The sequence below is a fragment of the Vombatus ursinus genome, unplaced genomic scaffold (assembly GCF_900497805.2).
Source record: "Vombatus ursinus unplaced genomic scaffold, bare-nosed wombat genome assembly UNPS02014811.1, whole genome shotgun sequence".
NCBI lineage: Eukaryota > Metazoa > Chordata > Mammalia > Diprotodontia > Vombatidae > Vombatus > Vombatus ursinus.
Window position 1 is genome coordinate 69,129 of NW_020954589.1, and position 25,603 is coordinate 94,731.

Genomic DNA, 25,603 nt, shown 5'->3' on the forward strand with positions numbered 1-25,603 from the left:
TGGACTGTGCTATGGTCTATGAGTACTCTTTTTTGTCTTGGAACTGTGAGGAGGGTTTCCTCTCCACAGCCACTACAAGCTCCACCACACCAGCGCTCCTCTTTGTCCCAGGACCACAACCCAGAACTGTGACCCAGATCCAAGCATGGGCAAAGCAAGAGATTCCTGCCTCAGCACAGGCAAAGAGATCCCTGCAATCCCCTTCTAGTCAGTCACTCGATTCCCCCTCAGTCTGTGGGCTGGAAGCTCAGGAGGCAGCCGGGGCCCACGCTTGGGACTTGCGGCTGAGACCTAGCTTCTCTCTCACCGAAGTCACAGACTTTTCCCACTGACCTTCTAAGTTGTCTTTGGCATTCATGGGTTGAGAAGTCTGGAAACTGCCATAGCTTCCCATGATTCAGTACTCTGAGGCCTGCTGCAGGGTCGCTGCAGCCTGCACATCCACACCAAACTGCGTTCCTCTCCCCACCCAGCGCAATATGCATTTCTAATCAACCATCCAAGCTGTCTTTGGCTGGAAATTTGTTTCATTCTGTCTTTTTGTGAGTTCTGCTGCTTTAGAATTTGTTTAGAGCCATTTTTTATAGGTGTTTGGGGGAGAACTCAAGCAAATCACTCCTTTTACTCAGCCATCTTGGCTCCGCCCTCTATAAATGTTATCTCATTTGATCTCACAACAACCCTGGGAGAAAGATGCTATTATTATCCCCATTTTACAAATGAGGAAACTGAGACAAATAGTGGTTAAGTGACTTGCCCAAGGTCACACAACTAGTAGGAAGTGTCTGAGGCTGATTTTGAACTCAAGTCTTCCTGACTCCAGGCTCAAGCACCCTATCTACTATGCTACCTAGCTCAATTAATAGGTATATGCTTTGTTTCTAGTTCTTTGGCATGAAAAAAATACTACTGTAAAAAATTTTGTACCTATGAGTCCTTTCCTTTTTAAAAATTTCTTTGGTATATAGGGCTCAAAGCATATGCACAGCTGAATAACTCTTGGCAAGTAATTCCAAATTCTTACTAGATGACAGATAACTTCAAAGCTCCACCAGCAGTATATTAGCGTGCTTCTTCTCCCAGAGCCCTCCAACAACTGTCACTTTCCTTTTTTGTTCTGTTGCTAATCTAATGAGTATGAGGTAGAACCTTAGATTTATTTTAATTTATATTTCTTTTATTACTAGTTATTTGGAACATTTTTTTCATATGGTTGTTAGCTTGCCTTTCTCCTTTTGAGAATTGAGAGTTCATATCCTTTGCCCATCTATCCACTTGGCAATGGCTTTTGGACTTAGCTATTAATATCACTTTTCTATAGCTTTTGGAAAGATCTTATCATGGAAATTTGCTGTAAAGATTTTCCCCCTGGTTGACTGTTTCTCTTTCTAATTCTATAACTGAACTGATTTGTTTGAGTAAAGCTAAGAACTTCTTTGCTAAGCCCTGTCTGGACTAAAAATTCCTTTCTATACAACATTCAATATTCAAGTCTCAGTTCTGACAGATTACCACCATTCAGGAAATTGATATAATTATATTTCTCATATCCCAATTCTTAAAAATATCTATTCTTTTGGGTATTTGATTTCCAACAATTTTTTTTTACATTTGTGATCACAGCTATATTTTCTTTGTTTTCTAACTGCCATTGTCATTTGGTGCATGTAGTAGGCTATTAAAAATATTTTAAAACTGAGTGAGAAGGATTGGTATGAGTCATAGCCCTCAATAGGTTTGTGTTATGCATGTATACCATGATTCTGTTTGGAGCTGATTTTAAATTTCTTACTACTTATCCTTTTAGGTCCTATAATGTGTCCAATCTGACAGATGACTTGAAGGGATTGTACCATGTTGCTGGAGCTGAAGGAAAAGGAATCACATTTATCTTTACTGACAATGAAATAAAAGATGAGGCATTTCTGGAATATCTTAACAACTTGCTATCTTCAGGAGAGGTAGAATCCTGAAGTAATAAACAAGGATATCTTTTCTATTGAAAAATAATATTTGAAAGGGAAAACAGGTTTTTAGAAATACGCTTCCTGAGTCCTACTTGTTAATTCTGATGTATACTAGAGTAAATCTAACAAATTTGTATTTTTTTAAAGAAATGAAAGTTCACATTTATGTGAACTTGCTCCTGTCCAAGTGCAGTGTTCTACATGTTCTATTTCCTTACCCAGCTCCCTATACTTGGATCCATTTCTCAGATGGCTCTGGAACCTATCTCCTAACATGATTCTGTAATTCATTTGACTCTTTCTGTACTCAGAGGCGAAATATCATCAGCATCGGTTATCCAATGTTCTAAAAAATACTGTATTTGAGAATAAAAAAAGCAAGAATATGAGATTCATGTTTACCAAATGGCAGCATTTGTAGAACTAAATTTTAAACAGATGCTTTTAGCTTTGGTGCCATGTTAGAAAATGTGTTTCCTTGGGTGTTTTACACAACAAAACCACTGTATAGAAGAGCCTTGTTAAAAGGTTTAAAAGATTGGTGTTAGGGAATAGAATGACTGCCTGGCTTAATTAGAAGCAGTATGTACTTAATTATCCTCATTGGGCTATGTTTCATTTTAAGTTTTTAACATGACTGGCTTGGAAGAGGAGGGTGGAAGATTATTTTAGCCACAGCCATTTTAATTAACTGGTAAGAAATAAAGTCTTTGAAGGCTTAGTAGAAAGGCATGTAGTATAGATTGAAGATGACCCATAGGCCAGGTACTCAATTGTGGAAACAAATGGTAAGAAAGATTCTAGAGGTAAATACTAGATAGAAGGGGAAAATGCAAAATTTAGCAGTATATTGGATTTAGGAAAAAAAGTTTAATGTTGAGTACTTTCTTGTTACTTCCTCAAAGATCTCTAATTTATTTGCTCGGGATGAGTTGGATGAGATTACTCAAGGACTAGTAGCAGTGATGAAAAAGGAAATGCCTCGTCACCCTCCTACCTTTGATAATCTTTATGAGTATTTCATAGCACGATCACGGAAGAATTTGCATGTTGTTCTCTGCTTTTCTCCAGTGAGTTTTTCTTTTCTGTATCTGTATGTTTCCATATATGCAAATGTGAATATATATTCATATAATATATATGTAGTTATCCATGTACATATGTAAATATAATATTCTCTCTAGCAAGATCACTCAGTTCTTGAGGTAAGGGAAGCAAACTCTTCACTAAATTCCTTGTTTTTTATCTCACCAAAATCATGTGTTCTATATTTTAATTCAGTAAGCTGATAATAAGAGGTAACAGTGATATATTAGATAGATAGTCAGCCTTAGAATCAGATAACTCAGATACTTCTTAACTTCATGTTCATGGGCAATTCACTTAATGTTTCAGTGTCCCCAGTCTTTAAGACTATAAAGTATAGATATATTACTCTGAATTGGGGAAAGGCCTTTATTTTTATAAATTTGGCTCAGTTCCCTGTGTATTCGTGGTGGCCAGATGATTCAGTGGATCCCTACAAAGTCCCAGAAAAAGCCCCATGGTAATTATAGAAATAAAAAAAGGGAGGAGGAGTGATATTATTACATTACATATGCCATCACAGTTTAGCTAATGTTTTGATTTACTGCTTAGTACTGGGCTTGAGCCCAGAGCCCCAGGCGTCAAGGCCAGTAGTGTTGGGTAGGTAGGTGTTCAGACACACAAGCTCATGAACTGGTCACTGTATCCTTGTTAAGGCTTTTGCTATATGGCTTTCACCAATAGGGACCCCACACCCTCTATTCTTGGCTACATAGGTTTTAATTATACAAGAAAATTTTAATTTAAAATAATCAAAATTATACATTTTTTACTTCAATGCTGCCCTTACCTTATAATGTGGTTTAAGGTCTGATACTACTGAATCTAGTTCCTTCACATATTTTTCTCCTGGTTTCTTTGAAGTTTCTGACCCTCTACTCTCCTAAATGAACCTTGTTATTATTTTTTCTGACTCAGTAAGATAGTTTTTCTTTTAGTAATTTAATTGGGATCACATGACATAAATAGATTACTTAGGTAACATAATAAATCCTACTCCTGATCTTTATTTTATGTTTGTGTATATCTCTCATTTTTGTGGCATTTCCTGAAAGCAACATATTGTTGCATTCAAACCTTTAATCTTCTATCAGTTTCCATTTTATGGGTAAATTCATCTAATTCACATTCTAAATTATAATTACTTGTTGTGTATTTTCCTTCTTCCTATTTTCCTCACTATCCTTCTCACCTTATTGCTATCTTGCTTGCTCCTCTGCTTTACTTCCACTTGCTAACTTGCTCTCCTATTCTTTAACCTCCCTCCCTCCAAGAATCTCTCCCTTATCCTCTCCCTCCACTCTTATCCCCTTACCCTTTTGTTTGTTTCTGAATTTAGACGATTTTTATACCCTTTTAAATATATATGTTGTTCCCTCTTTAGCCCTTCTTGTTCTAACACTTCAGGACAATTTAATTACTTCTTGTATTATTGTATCAAAATTCCTTTTTTGATAGTAGCTTTCAGGTAGTCCAATTATTCTTATGTTTTCTCTTCTTGATCTGTTCTCCAGATCAATTGTTTTTCTTATAAGATGTTTCATATCATCTTCTATTTTTTCATTCTTTTGAATGTTTTATTATTTCTTGATATCTTATAATGTCATTCATTTCCCCTTGCCCAATTCTAATTTTCAAGGAGTCATTTTCTTCCATAAGATTCTGGATCTCCTTTTCCAGTTGGTTGACTTTCTTTTCATAATTTTCTTATTATTCTTTGATTGTTCTTATTTTAAATTTTTTCCTCAATTTCTTTAATTTGATTTAGAAAGTCTTTTTTGAGTTCTTCTATGAATTCTTTTGGGGCCAGTGACCATTTAATATTACTCTTGGGTGTAGGAGATGCTTTTTTTTTTGCTTCAGTATCACGCTCTGAAGATGAACCCAGGTTTTCTCTATTCTCATAGGAATATTCTCATATTTCTCTATTCCCATAGGAACTGTCCTTTGCCTGCTCTTTTTAATTTTTAGCAGCTTGTTATTATAATCACCTCTAATCCTGGGGTGTGGGGCATGGTGCCTCTGGTCTCAGGTCCTTCTTATTATTTGAGCTTTGTCCTGGGCCCAACCTCTATACTTCCCCTCCAAGCCACAGCTAGGGCCCTAGCCACACTATGCTGGAAATACTTTTGCTCCCTTAGAACCCTGCAGTGGCTGTAGCCTTTAGTTCTCCTCCCTGGTCTAGAACCGGAACCAAGACCTCAGCTCTTCTGTAAGTGACCACAGCCAGCAGCATCCCTGTCCCGCTGCTTCTGCACTCACCAGGAGTGTGCTGGTTTTTTCTCACCCAAGACCACACTGCTGGCAGCACAGCTACACCTGGTGTCCCTTGTCAGCAGAAGTTCCCTCAGTCTTCCCTTCTCAGATGCCAGACTCCCCACACTGTCCAGGAGGTGAAAATTCCTATGGCTGAGGTTGAGGCTACCTTCCAGCCCAGGGCTTGCCACTTGCTGTTTCAGCAGAGCTAGCCTGGGATGTTTACCCTTAACTCTGGCCAAACCTCCATCCTGGGATGTTTCTTTAGATCTTCTCCAGTTGTCCCAGGAGGATCACTGTTCTGCCCCAGTTCTTGTTTATTTTTGTCACTCTACATTCACCCTGAAGTACTATTTTGTCCATTTCATTTACTTTGCATACATCCCATATTCACCTATCTGCATTCACATTTTATTAGCCCAATAGAATATAAGATCCTTGAGGGCAGGGACTTTCTCACTGTATCCCCCAGCACCTTGCACAGTGATTGGAACATAGAAGATACTTAATAAATGCTTGTTGAATGGGATTAACTTGATCAGTGGAGGGAGTGTCTACAATGGGAGTCCTTACACACAGATGCACTCATGAGTCCAGATCCCACCCCACAAAAATTTAATAAAAAAGGAGTCATAACATAGCAAGATACACTGTAGATGATTTGCCTCGAGCATTTAACTTACCTACAATCACTGAATCCAAAGAATTAGAAAGCTCATAGAAGGCATTGGCTTAACCTTCCACCCAAGGCAGGAATTAAATATCCTCTACAACATCCTTGGGAAGTGTTTCCTAGGGGGGAAAAAAACATTATTTTGTACAGTGCTTTTATCAAAAGACAGAAACTTCTATTAGTGTTAAATGACATCCACTGACTCCACATGCTGTGCTGTAGAATTACACAGGACAGGGATAGGGAAAGGACCTATGATTTCTTTGGTATAAATACCTCCCAAAGGAAGAAACTCCCTCTACCAATTCAGACTAACAACTTCTGTGCATCTTGGAGTCTTAGAAAATTGCGTTAAAAGACTAAATGACAGCTTGGGAGTCCCACAGATATTACATACAGAGATGGGACTTAGACCTAGGTTTCCCTGACCCTAAAGCCAGCTCTCTATCTACTATACCACATTGCATCTTAGAGTCAGATGTAACTAAGTATAAGTAAGACATAATTAACTATAAGATTTCTGCCACAGAAAGTCATTAAAACATTTTAGGATGGTTATAATTTGCCTCCCTAAATCTTCTCTTTTCCAAGAAAAATATACCCAATTCATTAAACCATTTATTATACAATGGTATTGGTATCTAGACCATTCACTAAACCTCCTCTGAAGATTCACTAGTTTGTCACTATTTCTATTAAAATGCAATGTCCAGAATATAAACAAGATTTCAGATATGGTCTAAGAGAGTATAGTAGGATTATTCCCATTTTTATTTGGATAATATACTACTAATGCAACCTAAGACTGCTTCTTTGGAAGCCAGATCACATTGCTCCAGGACTAGATGTTATAATAACATGCTCTTACTAATCTAGCTCTAATATTCCTTTGTTATTGTAATTTTTATTAATAGGTTGGTGAGAAGTTTCGTGCCCGTTCTTTGAAATTCCCTGGCCTTATATCAGGTTGCACTATGGATTGGTTTAGTCGCTGGCCTAGGGAGGCTTTGGTTGCTGTAGCCTCCTATTTCCTTTTGGAATATAATATTGTCTGTTCTCATGAAACTAAAAAACAAGTTGTAGAAACAATGGGTCTTTTTCATGATATGGTTTCAGAAGGCTGCGAGAACTACTTCCAAAGGTAACATTTATGCAAATATGATGGTTAACAGAATCATGAAAAAATATATTGCCACTTAAAAGGAATAGTCTATTTAGTAATATAATATACATTCCCATAAATTATACTTATTATTGATTGAAGACTGATTCCTAGCAGTATTGAAATTTTCTCTTTGATTTTCTAATGACAATAGATTAACAACATAAGATAATTAAATAGGTTTTTTTAAGTAACTATGTTGGCCCCCAAATAACAAATGCCTAATGAATCATTTTATTTTATTTAAATTTCTTTTGAAAATTTGCAAATTGATCATGTTTATTTTTTAAAATGTCTTATTTATTTTTCTCTAAGAAATTCATTTATTTTTTACATTGTCGTATGTTTGGAGGAAATTTTAATTTTGTTTTCACTCTTTAATCAGATAATTATTTCATGTCAAGTACTTAATAAAATAAAATGCCAATTGACTGGTACAAACTCACATTCCCTAAGTGTTAGAAAATGCTAATATGTATATCTCAGCTCTTCAAAAAATATAACTCATTTCCCCAATTGATAAATAGTCAAAGGATATGAATAGGCAGTTCTCAGATGAAGAAATTAAAGCCATCTATAGTCATATGAAAAAAAATGCTCTAAATCACTATTGATTAGAGAAACACAAATCAAAACACCTCTGAGGTAGCACATCACACCTATCAGATTGTCCAACATGACAAAACAGGAAAATGATAAATATTGGAGAAGATGTGGCAAAATTGGAACACTAATGCATTGTTGGTGGAGTTGTGAAATTTTGGAGAGTAATTTGGAACTGCGCCCAAAGGGCAATAAACTGTGCGTATCCTTTGACCCAGCAATACCACTTCTAGAGCTATATCCCAAAGAGATCATACAATTGGGAAAAGGACCCACATGTACAAAAATATTTTTGTGGTGGCAAAGAATTGGAAATTGAGGGGATACCCATCAGTTTGGGAATCGCTGAACAAATTGTGGTATATGAATATAATGGAATACTATTGTGTATAAGAAATGATGAGCAAGCAGATTTTAGAAAAACCTGGAAAGACTTGTATGGACTGATGCTGAGTTAAGTGAGCAGAACCAGGAGAACTTTGTACATAGTAACAGCCACGCTGTGCGATGACTAACATTGATAGACTTTGCCTTTCTAAGCAGTGCAGGGATCTAAGACATCTCCAAAGGTCTCATGATGGAAAATACTATCCACATCCAAAAAAAGAACTATGTAGTTTGAATGCAAATCAAAGCATATTATTTGCTATTTTTTCTTCTGTTTTGTTTTGTTTCCTCTTTCTGGTGGTTCCTTGTATTGGTTCTAATTCTTCCTTACAACATGACTAATGTTAAAATATGTTTAACAGGAATGTATATGTATAGCCTATATCAGATTTTGTACAGTCTTGGGGAGGGAGGGGGAGAAAAATTTAAAACTTAACAGCTTATGGAAGTGATTGTTGATAAATCAAAATAAATAAATTCATAAAAAAAGAAAAAATATAACTGATTGAGAAAGTAGTATGGAATATACAAGACTAACAAATATGGGTGCTGATTCAAAAGCTAAAACTGCCACACAAGTTATTTAATCCATATCACTAATAATAGCTAGATAGTACTTATGTAATGCCTTAAGGTTTATAAAGCTCTTTGGTACTTTAAGTGTGTTATCTCATTTTATCTAGCCAGTGATACATTAACATTAACATATATTAACATATATTCTTAATAAATTATTTTAAAAATCTATTCTGTCCTTCAAAAACTCTATATATAAAGATTTTTCATCCTCTTGAGTAACTCACTGTATCTTTTTTGATCCATTGGAGACACTTGGGGTCCAAAAACCCATGTTCTACCTTCAATTCCACCTTTTACCTCAGACTCTGGGAGAGCCACTAAACCCATATGTCTCAGCTTCCTTATTTGTGAAATTAAATGAGAATACATTCCCTACTTACCTCCCAAGGGTGTACTGAGATTTAAATGAAATGATAGATATGAAATATTCTGTAATTTGAAAGTACTCTGTGAATGTCAGCTATTATGATTATTTTTTATATTCACAAAAATTCTAATGCAATGTTCTTAAACTCTAAAACTGAAAAGCATTATGTAAAAGGTGGACTAATTTTACAGAGTTCTGTTTTTTTAACTGGAATTTCTTCTCTATGTCAGAAAACTTTTTTTTTTTGGTTAATAAATTTCATTATATTTAGTTATAGAATTACTATAGGACACCAGTGGCTGACTAGTTCAATTGATTAAAAGCTCATGTAAATGAGATCAAGATCAAAGGATTAATCTCTTTTAAAAAAAAAGGCTACTTCTGGCTCATGGCCACAGTCTACAGCCCTAGATCTGACTTTGTGTACCACTTATTTCCAAAAAGATCTTGAGTGAGAATATGTGGACCACTTAGAGTGAAAGAGAGTACTAGAAGGGCCATTTATTCTAGAACTCAAGGTCACAATTAGAGGATTAAGAACTATGTTACCTTTTCTTTTTTTTCTTTTTTTATTAATTTATTTTGATTTATCAATAATCACTTCCATATGTTATTGAGTTTAAAATTTTTCTCCCCCTTCCTCCTCACCACCCTCCCCAAGACGGCACATAATCTGATCCAGGCTATACATTTACATTCATATTAAACATATTTTCCCATTAGTGATGTTGTAAGTAGAAATTAAAACCAATAGGAGGAATGATCAGAAAGAGAAAACAAAACTCAACAGAACAGAAAAAAATTAGCAATTCAGCTTCCATAGTTCTTTCTTTGGGTGTGGATAGCATTTTCCATCACAAGGCCTCTGGAGATGTCTTAGATCCTTGTATTGCCAGGAAGGGTTAAGTTTACCAATATTAGTCATCATGCAATGTGGCTGTTATTGTGTACAACATTTTCTTGGTTCTGCTCACTTCATTCAGCATCAGACCATACAATTCTTTCCAGGTTTTTCTGAAGTCAGCCTGATCATCATTTCTTATAGCACAATAGTATTCCATCACATTCATATACCACAACTTGCTCAGCCATTCCCCAATTGATGGGCATCCTCTCAATTTCCAGTTCTTTGCCACCACAAAAAGAGCTGCTATGAATATTTTTGTACATGTAGGTCCTTTTCCGGTTTGTGTGATCTCTTTGGGATATAGCCCTAGAAGTGCTATTGCTGGGTCAAAGGGTATGCACATTTTTATAGCCCTTTGGGCATAGTTCCAAATTGCTATCCAAAATGCTTGGATCATTTCACAACTCCACCAACAATGCATTAGTGTTTCACTTTTCCCGCATCTTCTCCAATTTTCATCATTTTCCTGTTTTGTCATGTTGGCCATTCTGATAGGTGTGATATGGTACCTCAGAGTTGTTTTGATTTGCATTTCTCTAATCAACAGTGATTTAGAGCATTTTTTCATGGCTTTAATTTCTTCATCTGAGAACTGTCTGTTCATATCCTTTGACCATTTATCAATTGGGGAATGGATTGTATTCTTATAAATTTGACTTAATTCTCTATATATTTTAGAAATGAGGCCCTTATCAGAGAGACTGAAGAACTATGTTACCTTTTCAACAATAGGACAAGAATGTCTTAATGGCAGTCAGTATAATACAACTTAATAGAATCTCTGACATTTTCCAAAGGATGAATTTTTCCTCAATAATAATGAATGCGTTTTTACAGAAAAAAACACCCTAGAAAATCATTCACTAATTTTTTAAAAATATAATTATTTCCTTTTGTTGTTGATGGTGGTGCCCAATTTTTTTAATGCATCCTTTTTGTTTTAATATGGTTAAGGACTTCATGAGCTAAAAGTGCCTTTAACCTCTCTAGACTCTCAGGGGGCCTGGGGCTACCTAGCACAAAACTTTCTCCTTTACTGGAGAAATTATTCAAAAAGTGTATTCTGCTGCCAGTGGATCAATGGCATCCCCTTTATACAGAGAAGAATAACACTTTTATTTCACCATGGAAATAGCGATGGGTTCTCCTTGTGTGTCTAGGTCATTGATATTTGTACCAACTCAGTGCTGAGGAAATCTGTGATCTCAGGAAGCTTGGCCCTCTTCTTGTTATGGATGTTTTCAAAGGAGCAGAACAGAAGCATGTGATGACCAATGATAAGCTATACCTCAGACATTCAGGGAGAAGGATGTATTGATTTTTTTATGGTTTAAAGCAGGGGTTCTCAAAGTTTTTGGACTCAGGACCCCTTTAGGCTCTTAAAAATGATTGAGAACTTTCCCCAAAGAACTGTTCTTTATGTTTGTCATATCTATAGATATTTATTATATTAGAAATAAAACAAGTTTTACTATTATTATGAAGATAGTTTTGACTTCAGGAACACTGAATCATGTTTTGAGGACCTACTGGCCTAAAGGATTATTGAGGATCAGCAGACAAAATAATCTGCCACAAATGGAAAAAAAAAACTGAAAACAAGAAATAATAATAAACTGATCAGGGGGCTAAAAGCATCATTTTTGGTGTTCAATGTCTCTTCACTCTTATGGTGTTGAATAATGATAGAATAAAATGAATGGTAATAATGATGATAATGATGTATCAAAAATGTGTAGAAAGTTCACACTAAAGTGATAGACACAAATATAATGTTATTTGTTTTACTTTATAGGTATAGACGAAGAGCACATGTGACTCCCAAATCTTATCTCTCTTTTGTAAATGGCTATAAAAATATCTATGCTGAAAAGTTGAAATACATTAATGAACAAGCTGAACGAATGAACATAGGTAAGAACATTAGTTTGTTTAGAGAAAAGTCCACACTCTTTGGGTGAAGTTGTGGGTGAAAATCCCTTGTGTATCAGGATGGGATTCATATTCTTTTTTGAAAATTTTATTTTTAATTTTTAGTTTTCAACATTCACTTCCATAAGATTTTGAGTTCCAAATTTTATCCCCATTTCTCCCCTCACCCCACCCCAAGACGGCATGTGATTTGTTATAGGCGCTACATATACATTCATATTGAACCTATTTTCACATTAGTCATATTATAAAGAAGAATTAGAACCAATGGGAGAAATCAAAAGAACAAGAAACAAACAAAAAAAGAGAACAAATAATATGCTTTGATCTACATTCAGACTATATAGTTCTTTTTCTGGACGTGGACAACATTTTCCATCATGAGTCCTTTGGAGTTGTCTTGGATCCTTCCATTGCTAAGAAGAGATAAATCTATGAAATTTAGCCATCACACTCTGTGGCTATTCCTACATACAATGTTCTCCTGGTTCTGCTCACTTCACTCAGCATCAGTCCCTACAAGTCTTTCCAGTTTTTTCTGAAGTCTGCCTGCTCATCATTTCTTATAGTACAATAGTATTCCATTGCATTCATATACCACAATTTGTTCAGCCATTCCCAAACTGATAGGCATTCCCTCAGTTTCCAATCCTTTGCCACCACAAAAAGAGCTGCTAGAAATATCTTTGTATATGTGGGTCCTTTCCCCATTTGTATGATCTCCTTGGATACAGACCTAGAAGTGCTATTGCTGGGTCAAAAGGTATGCACAGTTTTATAGTCCTTTGGGTGTGGGAAAGGAGGGGGAGAAAAATTTAAAACTCAAAAATGTATGGAACTGATTGTTGAAAACTGAAAATAAATTAATTAAAAATTTTTTTGAAAATCAAGTAAGAGAAGTAGGGGAAAAACTGGGAAGAGAAATTAAAGTGATGTGAGAAAATAATGAAAAATGAGCTTGCTAAAGGAGACCCAAAAAATTCTGAAGAAAATAACACCTTAAAATAGACTAGAACAAATGGCAAAAGAGGTCCAAAAAGCCAATGAGGAGAATGCTTTAAAAAGCAAAATTGGCAAAATGGAAAAGGGGGTCCAAAAGCTCACTGAAGAAAATAATTCCTTAAAAATTAGAATGGAACAAATAGAAACTAATGACTGTATGAGAAATCAAGAAATTATGAAACAAAAATCAAAAGAATGAAAAATAGAAGACAGTGTGAACTATCTCACTGGAAAAACAACTGACCTGGAAAATAGATCTAGGAGAGATAATTTAAAAATTATTGAACTACCTGAAACCCATGATCAAAATCAGAGCCTGGACATTATCTTTCAAGAAATTATCAAGGAAAAGTGCCCTAATCTTCTAGAACCAGAGGGTAAAATAGAAATTGAAAGAATCCACTGATCACCTTCTGTAAGAGATCCCAAAAGGAAAACTCCTAGGAATATCATAGCCAAATTCCAGAGTTCCCAGTTCAAGGAGAAAATATTGTAAACAGCCACAAAGAAACAATTCAAGTATTGTGGTAACACAATCAGGATAACACAAGATTTAGCAGCTTCTACATTAAGGGATCAGAGGGCTTGGAATATGACATTCCAGAGGTCAAAGGAACTAGAATCACCCACCCAGCAAAGCCAAGTGTAATCAATGAGGAGAAAAAAAAATGACATTCAATGACATAGAGGAATTTAATGCATTCTTGAGAAAAAATCAGAGCTAAATAGGAAATTTGACTTTCAAATACAAGACTCAAGAGAAGCATGAAAAGGTAAACAGTTAAGAGAAATCATAAGAGACTTATTAAAGTTGAACTGTTTATATACCTACATGGAAAGATGATATTTGTAACTTATGAGACTTTTCTCATTATCAGGATAGTTGGAGGGAATATATATATAGACAGAACACACAGGGTGAGTTGAATATGAAGGAATGATATCTAAAAAGTAAAATTAAGGGGTGAGAGAGAATTGTACTGGGAGAAGGAGAAAGGGAGAAGTAGAACAAGGTAAATTATCTCACATAAAAGAGGCAAGAAAAAGCTTTTACAGTGGAGGGGAAGAGGGGGGAGGTGAGAGGGAATGAGTGAACCTTACTCTCTTCTGAATTGGCTTAAGGAGGGAATAACATACACACTTAATTGGGTATAGGAATCTATCTCACCCTACAGGAAAGTAGGGAGGGGAAAGGGATGAGAGGAGAGTGAGAGAAGGGAGGGCAGATTGGGGGAGGGGACAATCAGAAGCAAACACTTTTGAGAAGAGACGAGGTGAAAGCAGAGAATAGAGTAAATGGTGGCGGGATAGGATGGAAGGAAATATAGTTAGTCTTTCACAATATGACAATTATGGAAGTGTTTTGCATGACCACACATGCATAACCTATATTGAATTTCTTGCCTTCTCAATTAGGGTGGGTGGGGAGGGAGGAAGGGAAGGAATCTGGAACTCAAAAGTTTTTAAAAATGAATGTTAAAAGTTGTTTTTTACATGTAACTGGGAAATAAGATACAGATGCAGTAAGGTATAGAAATCTATCTTACCCTACAGGAAAATAGAAAGGGGGATGATAGAAGGGAGGATAGACTACTTTTGAGGAGGGACAGGGTGAAAGGAGAGGGAGAGAATAGAATGAATGAGGGTAGGGGGAATACAATGGAGGGAAATATAGGTAGCAATAGTAACTGTGAAAAAAAATTTTTTGAAGCAAGTTTCTCAGATAAAGACCTCATTTTTCTAACATATAGAGAATTGTTTCAAATTTATAAAAATAAGAGTCATTCCCCAATTGATAAATGATCAAAAGATGTAATCAGTTTTTCATATGAAATAATTAAAGCTATCTATAACCATATGAAAAAATATTCTATCTCACTATTGATTGGAGAAATGCAAGTTAAAACAGTTCTGAGGTACTACTTCATACCTATTAGATTAGATAATGGGACTGAAAAGGTAAATGACAAATGTTGGAGGGGATGTGGGAAAAATAAGACATTATTGTAGAGTTGTTGGAGTTGTGAATTGATTAAATCATTCAATAGAGCAATTTGGAACTATGCCCAAAGGGCTATAAAACCATGCATACCCTTTGACATAGCAGTACCACTACTAGGTCTGTATCCCAAAAGATATTAAAAAAAAAAACAAAAAGGAAAAGGCTCTATATGTACAAAAATATTTATATCAGATCTTTTTCTGGGGGTAAAGAATTAGAAATTGAGGTGATGCACATCAATTGGGGAATGGATGAATAAGTTGTGGTATGTAATTATGATGTAATACTATTGTACTGTAAGAAATGATAAGTAGGATGCTCTCAGGAAAACCTAGAAAGACTTACATGGGTTCGTGCAAAGTGAAAGGTACTGGGTACAAACTAACAGCAATATTGTAAGATGATCAGCTGTGAATAACTTAGCTATTCTCAGCAGTACAACGATCTATGACAACTCTGAAGGACTTAGGACGAAAAATACTATCCATCCCCAGAGAAAAAACTGATGGTGTCTGAACACAAACTGAAGCAACTTTTTTTACTTCCTTTATTTTTCTTAAGTTTTTTGTCTGTTTTCTTTCACAACATGACTATTATGAATATGCTTTACATGACTACACATGTATAACATATATGGAATTGCTTGGCTTCTCAATGAAGAAGGTAGTGGGGAGAGAGAAAGGGAGAGAATTTGGAATCCAAAGTTTTAAAAACAAATGTTAAAAAATAAATAAAAATCACTTTTAAAAAAAGAGAAGCATAAAAAGGTAAACAGGAAAGAGAAATCATAAGTGATCCAATAAAGTTAAACTGTTTTCTTTTCTACATGGGAAGATGAGGCTTGTAATTCCTAAGAACTATATTATTATTAGGGCAGTTAGAAGAAGTATAAATAGAAGGCAGAGGTATGAATTGAATATGATGAAATGATATAAAAAATGAAGGGGTGAGAAAGAGGAATGCGCTGGGAAAAAGGTAAAGGGAGGTAAATTATCATCTCACATAAAAGAGGCTCAAAAAAGCTTTTACATTAAAGGGGAAGATGGGGGAGTTGGGGAGAAATGCTTGAACCTTACTCTCATAAGAATTGGCTCAAAGGGGGAATAACATACACACTCATTTGTGTATAGAAATCTATCTTACCCTACAGGAAAATAGAATGGGAGAGGAGGGGAGAATGAAGGAGGAGGTAGTCAGAAGCAAAACACTTTTGAGGATGGATAGGATGAAAGGAGAGAGAATAAGATAAATGGAGGGGGGAGAAATAGAATGGAGGGAAATACAGAGTAATCATAATTGTGAAAAACATTTTTACAGCAAGTTTCTGAAATAAAGCCCTCATTTCTCAAATAAATAGATATCTGAGTCAAATTTATAAAAGTAAGAGCTATTATCCAATTGATAAATGGTCAAAGAATTTTAACAGGTAGTTTTCAGGAATAGCAATGGAAGCTATCAATAATCATATGAAAAAATGCTCTAAATCACTATTGATTAGAGAAAATTAGAATTACAGCAAATTTGAGGTACCACCCCATATCTATCATATTGGCTAATATGATAGAAAAGGGAAATGATAAATGTTAGAGTGATGTGGGAAAATTGGGACACATGTACTGTTGGTGTTATGAACTGATTCAGCCATTCTGGAGGACAGTTTGGAACTATGGCTGTAAAACCATGTATACCTATAATACCCAGCAATACCACTACTAGGTCATATCCCAAATAGATTTTTTTTTAAGGAAAATGACCTGTATGTACAAAACTATTTATGGCAGTTGTTTTTGTGGTGGCAAATAATTTGAAATTGAGGTGATGTCCATCAATTGGGGAATGACTAAACAAGCTGTGTTATATGTTTGTGATGGAATGCTATTGTGCTATAAGAAATGACCAGCAGGATGCTCTTAGATAAATTTAGAAATACTTACATGAACTGATGCAAACTGAAATAAGCAGAACCAGGAGAACATTGTACACAGTAACAACAATATTTTATGACAGTCAATTGTGAATGACAGCTGTTCGCAGCGATACAATGATCTAAGATAATCCTGAAGGACTTATGATAAAAAATGCTATCCATCTCTAGAGAAAGAATTGATGGAGTATGAATGCATATCAAAGCATACTTTTTAAAGAAAATTTTTTTTATTTTTCTTGTCATTGTTATTGGTCTGTGTTTTCTTTCACAATATGCCTGAGATGGAAATATGTTTTGCATGACCACACATGTATAATCGATTGATTGCTTTCTCAAGGTGGGGAGAGAAGGGACGGCAGGTTAGAATTTTGAATTCAAATTAAAAAAAATGTTAAAAATTGTTTTTGTATCTAATTGGGGGAAAAATAAAATATTTTAAAATGTTAATCTGGAAAAAAGAAAGAAATGTTCTATACTAAAAGGGATGCCCACCTTAGGAAAATCATCAAATGAACCACTTATAGCAAACAAAAAGATTAAGTTTTTTGGAGCACCATGGGAGCTCTAGTGCTGAAGACTGGAGTGAAAAGAGAAGATATCAGGGATCTGGACAAACACCCAGACCCAAAGTTGGGGGCTGTTTACAAAAGGCTATGACTTGGGGTCTATGACTCTCAGCCTACTTCTTGCATGTCATCGTGCCTCCTCAGTAGGAACTTGAAGACTTTGGGTTTAAAGAAGATAAAGCAAATTTTTTTTACCTGATCCATATTGACCATCTTCCCAGAGAGACCAGGTGCCTTGAAGATCAAGAGAGAAAATCCTCACCACAGAGGACTTGCCACCCATGAAATCTGAAGCTAACCCTATTAAAAAGTGGCGTTTGTTAACAAAACTCTGTTGCTGCAATTGACCCTTGTAGGAAGAATCCTAAATGTTGCTCCAGACTTTAGCTTAATCCCTGCCTCTCTGCCTTCTACACACAACCCTCTGCCTACCCTATCTCTGTTCCTTTTTTGTCCTAGACTTCCTGCTGTGACAAGAAATTCCTGTCTCTGTTCTCATATTTGTCCCATTCCCAGACATGTAGTCAGTCCGTGGCTCAAATTTCTTAGCCTCATCTTCAGGCTTGCCTGAGCAAGTACTTGCCCAATTATTCTTTTTACCTCTTCACATGTTCCTCCGACTCCCTCACCAGGCCTGTCCTTTGTTGTTCTTTGGAGGCTCTGCCTTATCAGACCCAAATAATGAATGGTGACTATGGTCTGGAGCAGGAATTTTTAAACCTCAGAGAGAAAGGAAGGGAAGGGGAGGAGGAGAGGGAAGAGAAGGAAAGGGAAAAGAAAGAAAAAAAAAGCAGTAAGCACTTGCTATGTAACAGATGTTGTGTGAAGCATTTTATAGATATTTCTTCATTTGTTCCTTACAACAACTCTGGGAGGTAAGTGCTTTTATTATCCGCATTTTACAGTTGAGAAAATTGAGGCAAGTAAGCATTTTGACCAAAGTCATACAGGTAGTAAGTGTCAGGGCTAGATTTGAACTCAGGTTTTCCTGACTCCAGGCCCAATGCTCTACCCATTGTACCACCTAGATACCATCTCAGGCCTATGAATTTGTTTTTTAAAAAATGTTTTTATAAACTGTGTTTCGTTATACTTTGTTTCCTTTGTACTTCTATGTACTTTACACATTTAAAAACACTGTTCTGAGGCGGGTGGGGGGGTGGTCCATAGACTTCAAATGACACAAAAAATGTTTAAGAACCCTGTGTCTGAAGTCATATGTTCAGGAGAATATACATGAAGTTTAGGTAGTTGAAGTTAGTTAATGATCGCTTGTGATTTTGTGTTCCCCAGGGTTCTAGCCTGAGTCCTCTTCTTTTCTCCCTCTCTACTACTTTACTTGATTTCATCAGCTCCCATGGATCTAATTATCATGATTTTGAAATTTATCTTTCCTGCCCCAATCTCTCTACAGACCTCCGATCTCACATTTCCAATTGCATTTCAGACATCTCAAAATGGATGTTCAGTAGACATCTTAAACTTGTTATGTCTAAAACAGAACCCATTATCTTTCCCCCTAAATTACTTCCTTCCCTCCTTCCCTATTACTGTAGAGGGCAATTCCATTCTCCCTGTCCTTTAGACTCCCAACCTAAGAGTCATTCTTGGTTCCTATCTCTCACCACCCCCATATTCAATCAGTTGCCAAGGCCTGCTGATTTCATCTTTGCAACATTTTCTGAATAAGCCCCCTTCTCTCCTCGAACATTACCACCACTCTAGTACAGGTCCTCATCACCTCATGCCTCAGTTACCACAATTACTTGGTAGCAGATCTGCCTGTCTAATTGTAATCCCTGCCCATTCTAATCCATTCTCCATTCAGCCACCAAAGTGATTTTTTCTCAAACAAAAGTCTGATCTGGTCACCCCCCTCTCCAACTTGATAAATTCCAGGGGCTTCCTGTTGCCTCTAGGAGCAAATACAGAATGCTTTGTTGGGCATTCAAAGCCTTTATAACCTAGTACCCTCCTACCTTTTCAATCATCTTATACTTTTCTACCCAACATGTACTCTTTGATCCAGTGACACTGGCCTCTTGGCTGTTGCACAAACAAGACACACCATTTCTAGGCCTGAACATTCTCTCTAGCTGTCTCCCATGTCTCCCATGGAAGCAATTGAGGTTCCTGTCCAGGTTTCACAGGCATACAACAATGAGGTCAGACTATGGCTCTGTAGACCTTCAGTTTGGTGGTCAGTCTGAGCCAGCTCTGGCAATGTGTGCATTGAACTCATTATCAATGTGTACATCCCTGGAAAGTACACTACCAAGGGAGGTGAACTTATCCACAGCATTCAGAACTTCTCCATTTGCTGTCACCAATGGTTCCACCATGGTGGTGGCTGATGGAGCACCTGTGTTTTCTTGGTGTAGAGAGCACAACTCTGATGGGCTGGCCACATTGTTCAAATGCAGAATGTATGCTTCCCAGAAAGATTATTTTATGGAGAACTCACACAGTGCAAGCATTAACATCTTGGTCAGAAGAAGCAATACAAGGACACTCTCAAGGTCTCTCTTAAGAACTTTGGAATTGATTGTATGACATGGGAGACATTGGCACAGGGCTGCTCAGTATGGTGTGCCCACATCAGAGAAGGCATGGTGCTCTGTGAGCAGAGCAAAATTGAAACAGCTCAAAGGAAACACAGGATGGATAAATTTAGAGAATCCACTCCAAATGTTCACACGAATTATTTGTGCCTGACCTATGGTAAAGCATTCTGAGCTCATATTGGTCTGATCAGCCATAGTCAGACACACTGAAACTTGACTCTAGCACAGTGATGTCATTTTGGTCCTCTTCGAGAACGAAGGATAGCAACCAACTAACCAACCAAACCCCATGCCTGAAATACTGTCCTCCACTCCAACTACTGAACTTCCTTTAAGTCCCAGCTAAAATTCCACCTTCTACAGAAAACCTTCCCCAGCCCCTCTTAATTCTAGTGCCTTCCCTCTTATTTGTCCTATATATAGCTTGTTTTGTATATTTTTGTTTGCATGTTCATTATTTCTTGTATTTATTCCTATATTAATCCTGTATATAGTTTGTTTTGGGCAGCTAAGTTGTGCAATGAAGAGAGTGCAAGGCCTGGAGTCAGAACATTCATCTTCCTGAATTCAAATCTGGTTTCAGACATTTACTAGCTGTGTGGTCCTGAGCAAGTCACTTAATCTTGTTTGCCTCAGTTCCTCATCTGTAAAATGAGCTGGAGAAGGAGATAACAAACTACTGTAGTATCTTTGCCAAGAAAACCCCAAATGGGATCACAAAGAGTTGGACACAAGGGAAACGACTGAACAACAACGAGTAGCTCGTTTTGCATACATTTGTTTGCATGTTGTCTCCCACACTAAATTGTAAGCTCCTCAAAGACAGGGACTATCTTTGGCTTCTTTTTGTATCCCTAGTACTTAGCACAGTGCCTGGCACATAGTAGGCACTTAATGTTTGTTGAATTAAATTGATTTAGGGTGAGTCGTGCTTTTATTTTTGTTGTTATTCAGTCTTTTCAGTCATGTCTGACTCTTTGACCCCATTTGGGGTTTTCTTGGCAATGAATACTGGAGGAGTTTGTCATTTCCTTTTGCAGCTCATTTTACAGATGAGGAAACTTAGGCAAACAAGATTAAATGACTTGCCCAGGGTCACATAGCTAGGAAGTATGTGAAGTTGGATTTAAATCCAGGTCTTCCTGATTCCAGGCACAGCCCTCTTTCCACTGTGCTACCTAACTGCCCATGCTTCTATATTCTACAATAATTCACAGTAACATCAAGGTGCACCTCGGTTCTTGAGGGGTAGGCTGGTGGTGTGCAAGGTATGGCAGGTTCTGCTGCACTAGAGAGGCTTCAAAATGGGTCTCAGCAACAAACTATGTGTATCCAAGAACCAATCTAGCTAAGTGTAGAGGGAGGCTCATCACTAGAGATCTTTGCATTTGATAAATTCATTGGCTGTTGAAACCCATCAAATAAACAAATACAAAATGTCCCTTGCCATTCTGCTTTTTATTTGACAATGATAAAGTAGAATATATGACTCAGGAGTATTGTATAAATTGTCCTCCTAGTTCTGCTCAGTTCTTACAAGTCTTTCCAAATTTCTGTGAAACTACTCTTTTTATCATTATTTACAGCATAATGGTATTCTATTACATTCATCTACCACAATTTGTTCAGCCATTCACTAATTAATGGGTACCTCTTAGAACTGCTATAATGAGTTTTGTATATATGGGTCTTTTTCAAAATCTCTTTCTTTGATCTCTTTGAGGTATAGGCCTAGTAGTGGTATCACTGGGTCAAAGAGTATACAATATAGTAACTTTTTGGTTATAGTTTCAAATTGCTTTCTAGAATGACTGGACCAATTCATAGCTCCACCAACAGTTCATTCTTTTCCTACATCCCTTCCACCATTTGTTATTTTCTATTTTTGTCAACTTTGCTAATCTGAAAGGTAAGGCCCCTTCCTACCTTTCCAGTCTTCCCATACCTTATTAACCTCCAGTGTAGTAACATAAACCTCCTTGTTGTTCCTCCAACATCACACTCTATCTCCCAATTCTGAATGTTTACTGGCTGCCTTCTTTACCTAGAATTCTCTTCTTCTTTGTCCCTATCTCATGGCTTCCCTGACTTCCTTCAAGTTTCAACTAAAATCTCGCCTTTATCAAGAAGCCTTTATCAGTCTTCCTTCATGTAAGTGTCCACTAGTGCCTCCTTTCTGTGATTATTTCCAATTTATCCTGTATATAATTGTTTGCATGTTATCCTCTATTAAATTGTGAGCTCCTTGAGGGCAGAGAATGTTTTGCCTTTTTAGGTATCCCCATGTTTTAACCCAGTGCCTGGCACATAGAATAAATGCCTGTTGTAAGATAGAGCCTCAGAGTTGCTTCAATTTGCATTTCTCTAATTATTAATGCTTTAGAATACTTTTTCATATAGCTATTGATAGCTTGGATTTTTTCTTTTGAAAACTGCAATTTCATATCCATTTATCACAGTCAAGGAGCATTGGATGTAGAAAACCTCAAATAACATAGCAAAAAAAATGAAATTGACAATACTCTGAAAAACAGGAGATGGTTACTAACCTTAAACCATTCCTTTCCAGTAGTTTTTAAAAACAAGTTTATAGCCTGAACTGGTGTTGCCTTGTCAGCATAATGTTGCCTCTATCAATCAATCTAACAATCAATAAGCATTTATTAAGCATCTGCTATGTGCCAGGAACTGTACTAGGTAATGAGGATACAAAAACAAAATTTATTCATTGAGGTGCTCTGTAGTTTTTTTCTGGTCTCATATAATCATTATGACAATCGAAGTATGAGCTGCTATTAATCACCTCATAGAAATGCAAAAAGTCATACAAGGAAAAACTTTTATAGAAAGCTTGGCTAGAAAAAAATCTAATCCAGATAACCCAAATGGCATTTAAGAATGAACCTGAAAGGATAGTACAGACAAAAGATGGAAAAAACCTACAAAGATTTCTGTAATGAAGTCTATTCTCTGTCAGTGACGGCAGAGCATTTGTACTGTCTTCATAGTCCTTGATGTGCTGCTGCACAAGGATGTTAGAGCAGCACTAAAAACAGCACACACACATACACACACAACCACCCAAAGATGGAACACCTGTTGTAGACCACTTATTTACAGAGGAGACCACTGCTGGAAGTAGTAAAATTTGGAGGATGTTAAGGGATCACTTCTCAAGATATCTAATAGTGAGAAGGATATAAGGAACACTTGGAAAAAAACATAGACCTTATTACCAACAAAAAGTGACCAAGAAAATATCACTAACTACCATCCTATATATCTACTTTCCAATCTCTACAAGGTCTTGGGGTAGAATACTGGACCTGGAATCAGGAAAACCTGAGTTCAAATTTGGTCCCTGATATCTACTACTTGAGTGACCCTAGGCAAGTCACTTAACCTCATTTGCTTCAGTTTCCTCATTTGTAAAATGGGGATAATAGGGGGGCAGAGCCAAGATGGTGGAGGGAAAGCAGTGACTTGCTTGAGTTCTCCCTCAAACTCCTCCAAATACCTATAAAAAATTGCTCTAAACAAATTCTAAAGCAGCAGAACCCACAAAAAAAACAGAGTAAAACAAATTTCCAGCCCAAGACAACCTGAATGGCTGATTCAGTTAAATTGGTTCTCTCCTAGCCTAGCACAGTCCAGGCCATTCTCTGGCCTAAAATATTAACAGAGTAGGCAGTAGCATAAAATAAAATTCCTTTCATTTGTCCCATGCTTCATTTTCTTGTAGCTGTCCATATGATACTAAAAGTACTAGGTAGAAAATAAATCAATCTGTTAACCAGTTATTTTGCCATTCATTCAACATTTTCCTTCAACATGTGGCAGATCTTTACTGAGTACCTAACAAGGCATGGTGGGAAGATAATGATAATATTAACTAGCATGTATATCCTATTTTAAGATTTGCAAAGCCTTTGACACATTATGTTGTTTGATTTTCATAATACTGTGAAGTAGGTAATATCATTAGCTCCATTTTGCCAATGAATAAACTGACCTTTTTCTTCTTCACAGCATTCCATTTCCTGTCATTTTTTTTTTGGAATTTATTTTTTTCAACATGTGTTTTTAAAACTTTGGGTTACAAATTTTCTCCCTTCCTCCCTCACTATCCACCCTCATTGAAAAGGTAAGCAACTCGATGCAGGTTATAGATGTGTAGTCATGCAAAACACTTCATAGTAGTCATGTTGTGAAAAACTAAGTATATTTCTCTTCATCCTATCCTACTCCCCATTTATTCTATTCTCTCTTTTCATCCTGTCCCTCCTCAGAAGTGTTTGCTTCTGATTATCCCCTCCCCCGGTCTGCCTTCCCCTCTCTCATCCCCCTGCTCTCTTGTCCCCTTCCCCCCTGATTTTCCTGTAGGGTAAGATAGATTCCCATACCCAGTTGTGTATGTTATTCCCTCCTTAAGCCAAATCCTATGAGAATAAGATTCACTCATTCCCTCTCACCTTCCCCCATCTCCCCTCCACTATAAAAGCCTTTTCTTGTCTGTTTCATGTGAGATAATTGACCCCATTGTACCTCTTCCTTTCTCCTTCTCCCAGTATAATCTTCTCTCGCCCCTTAATTTTATTTTCCAGATATCACCCCTTCATCTTCAACTCACCCTGTGCCCTCTATCTATCTATACATACATATAATTATTTTCCCTCCCACTACCCTAATACTGACAAAGGACTCATGAGTTACAAATATCATCTTTCCATGCAGGAATGTAAACAGTTCAACCTTAATAAGTCTTTTATGATTTCTCTTTCCTGTTTACCTCTTCCATGTTTCACTTGAGTCTTGTATTTGAAAGTCAAATTCTCTTCAGATCTGGTCTTTTCATCAAGAATGCTTGAAAGTCCTCTATTTCACTGAATGACCATTTTTCCCCCTGAAGGATTATACTCAGTTTTGCAGAGTAGGTGATTCTTGGTTGTAATCCTATCTCCTTTGCCCTCCGGAATATTATATTCCATGCCCTGCGGTCCCTTAATGTAGAAGCTGCTAAATCTTGTGTTATCCTGATTGTGTTTCCACAATACTTGAATTGTTTCTTTCTGGCTGCTTGCAAGATTTTCTCTTTGACCTGGAAATTCTGGAATTTGGCTACAATATTCCTAGGGGTTTTCCTTTGGGGATCTCTTTCAGGAGGTGATCAGTGGATTCTTTCCATTTCTATTTTGCCCTTTGGTTCTAAAATATCAGGGCAGGTTTCCTTGATAATTTCTTGAAACATGATGTCTAGGCTCTTTTTTTGATCATGACTTTCAGTTAGTCCAATAATTTTTAAATTCTCTCTCTCCTGGATCTATTTTCCAGGTAAGTTGTTTTTCCAATGAGATATTTTACATTGTTTTCTACTTTTTCATTCTTTTGAATTTGCTTTTACAATGCCTTGATTTCTCACAAAGTCACTAGCTTCCAATTGCTCCATTCTAATTTTTAAGGAAGTATTTTCTTCAGTAAGTTTTTGTACTTCCTTTTCCATTTGGCCAGTTTTGCTTTTTAGGGCATTCTTCTCCTCATTGGCTTTTTGGACCTCTTTTGCCATTTGGGTTAGGCTATTTTTTAAGGTGATATTTTCTTCAGCATTTTTTGGGGTCTCCTTTAA

At 36.6% G+C, this 25,603-nt stretch overlaps 1 protein-coding gene across 1 annotated transcript in view; it reads left to right on the forward strand.

Annotated features, from left to right (window-relative positions):
- LOC114053396 (dynein heavy chain 8, axonemal) overlaps positions 1 to 25,603 on the forward strand; it is a gene marked incomplete at its 5' end in the record, with an annotated part of 217,447 nt that overhangs the window by 61,625 nt on the left and 130,219 nt on the right. Inside the window, 4 exons of the mRNA XM_027876403.1 lie at positions 1,808 to 1,961; positions 2,873 to 3,037; positions 6,897 to 7,123; positions 11,783 to 11,901. Of these exons, the coding sequence (XP_027732204.1) occupies positions 1,808 to 1,961; positions 2,873 to 3,037; positions 6,897 to 7,123; positions 11,783 to 11,901 (665 nt within the window). The remainder of the gene's footprint in view (positions 1 to 1,807; positions 1,962 to 2,872; positions 3,038 to 6,896; positions 7,124 to 11,782; positions 11,902 to 25,603) is intronic.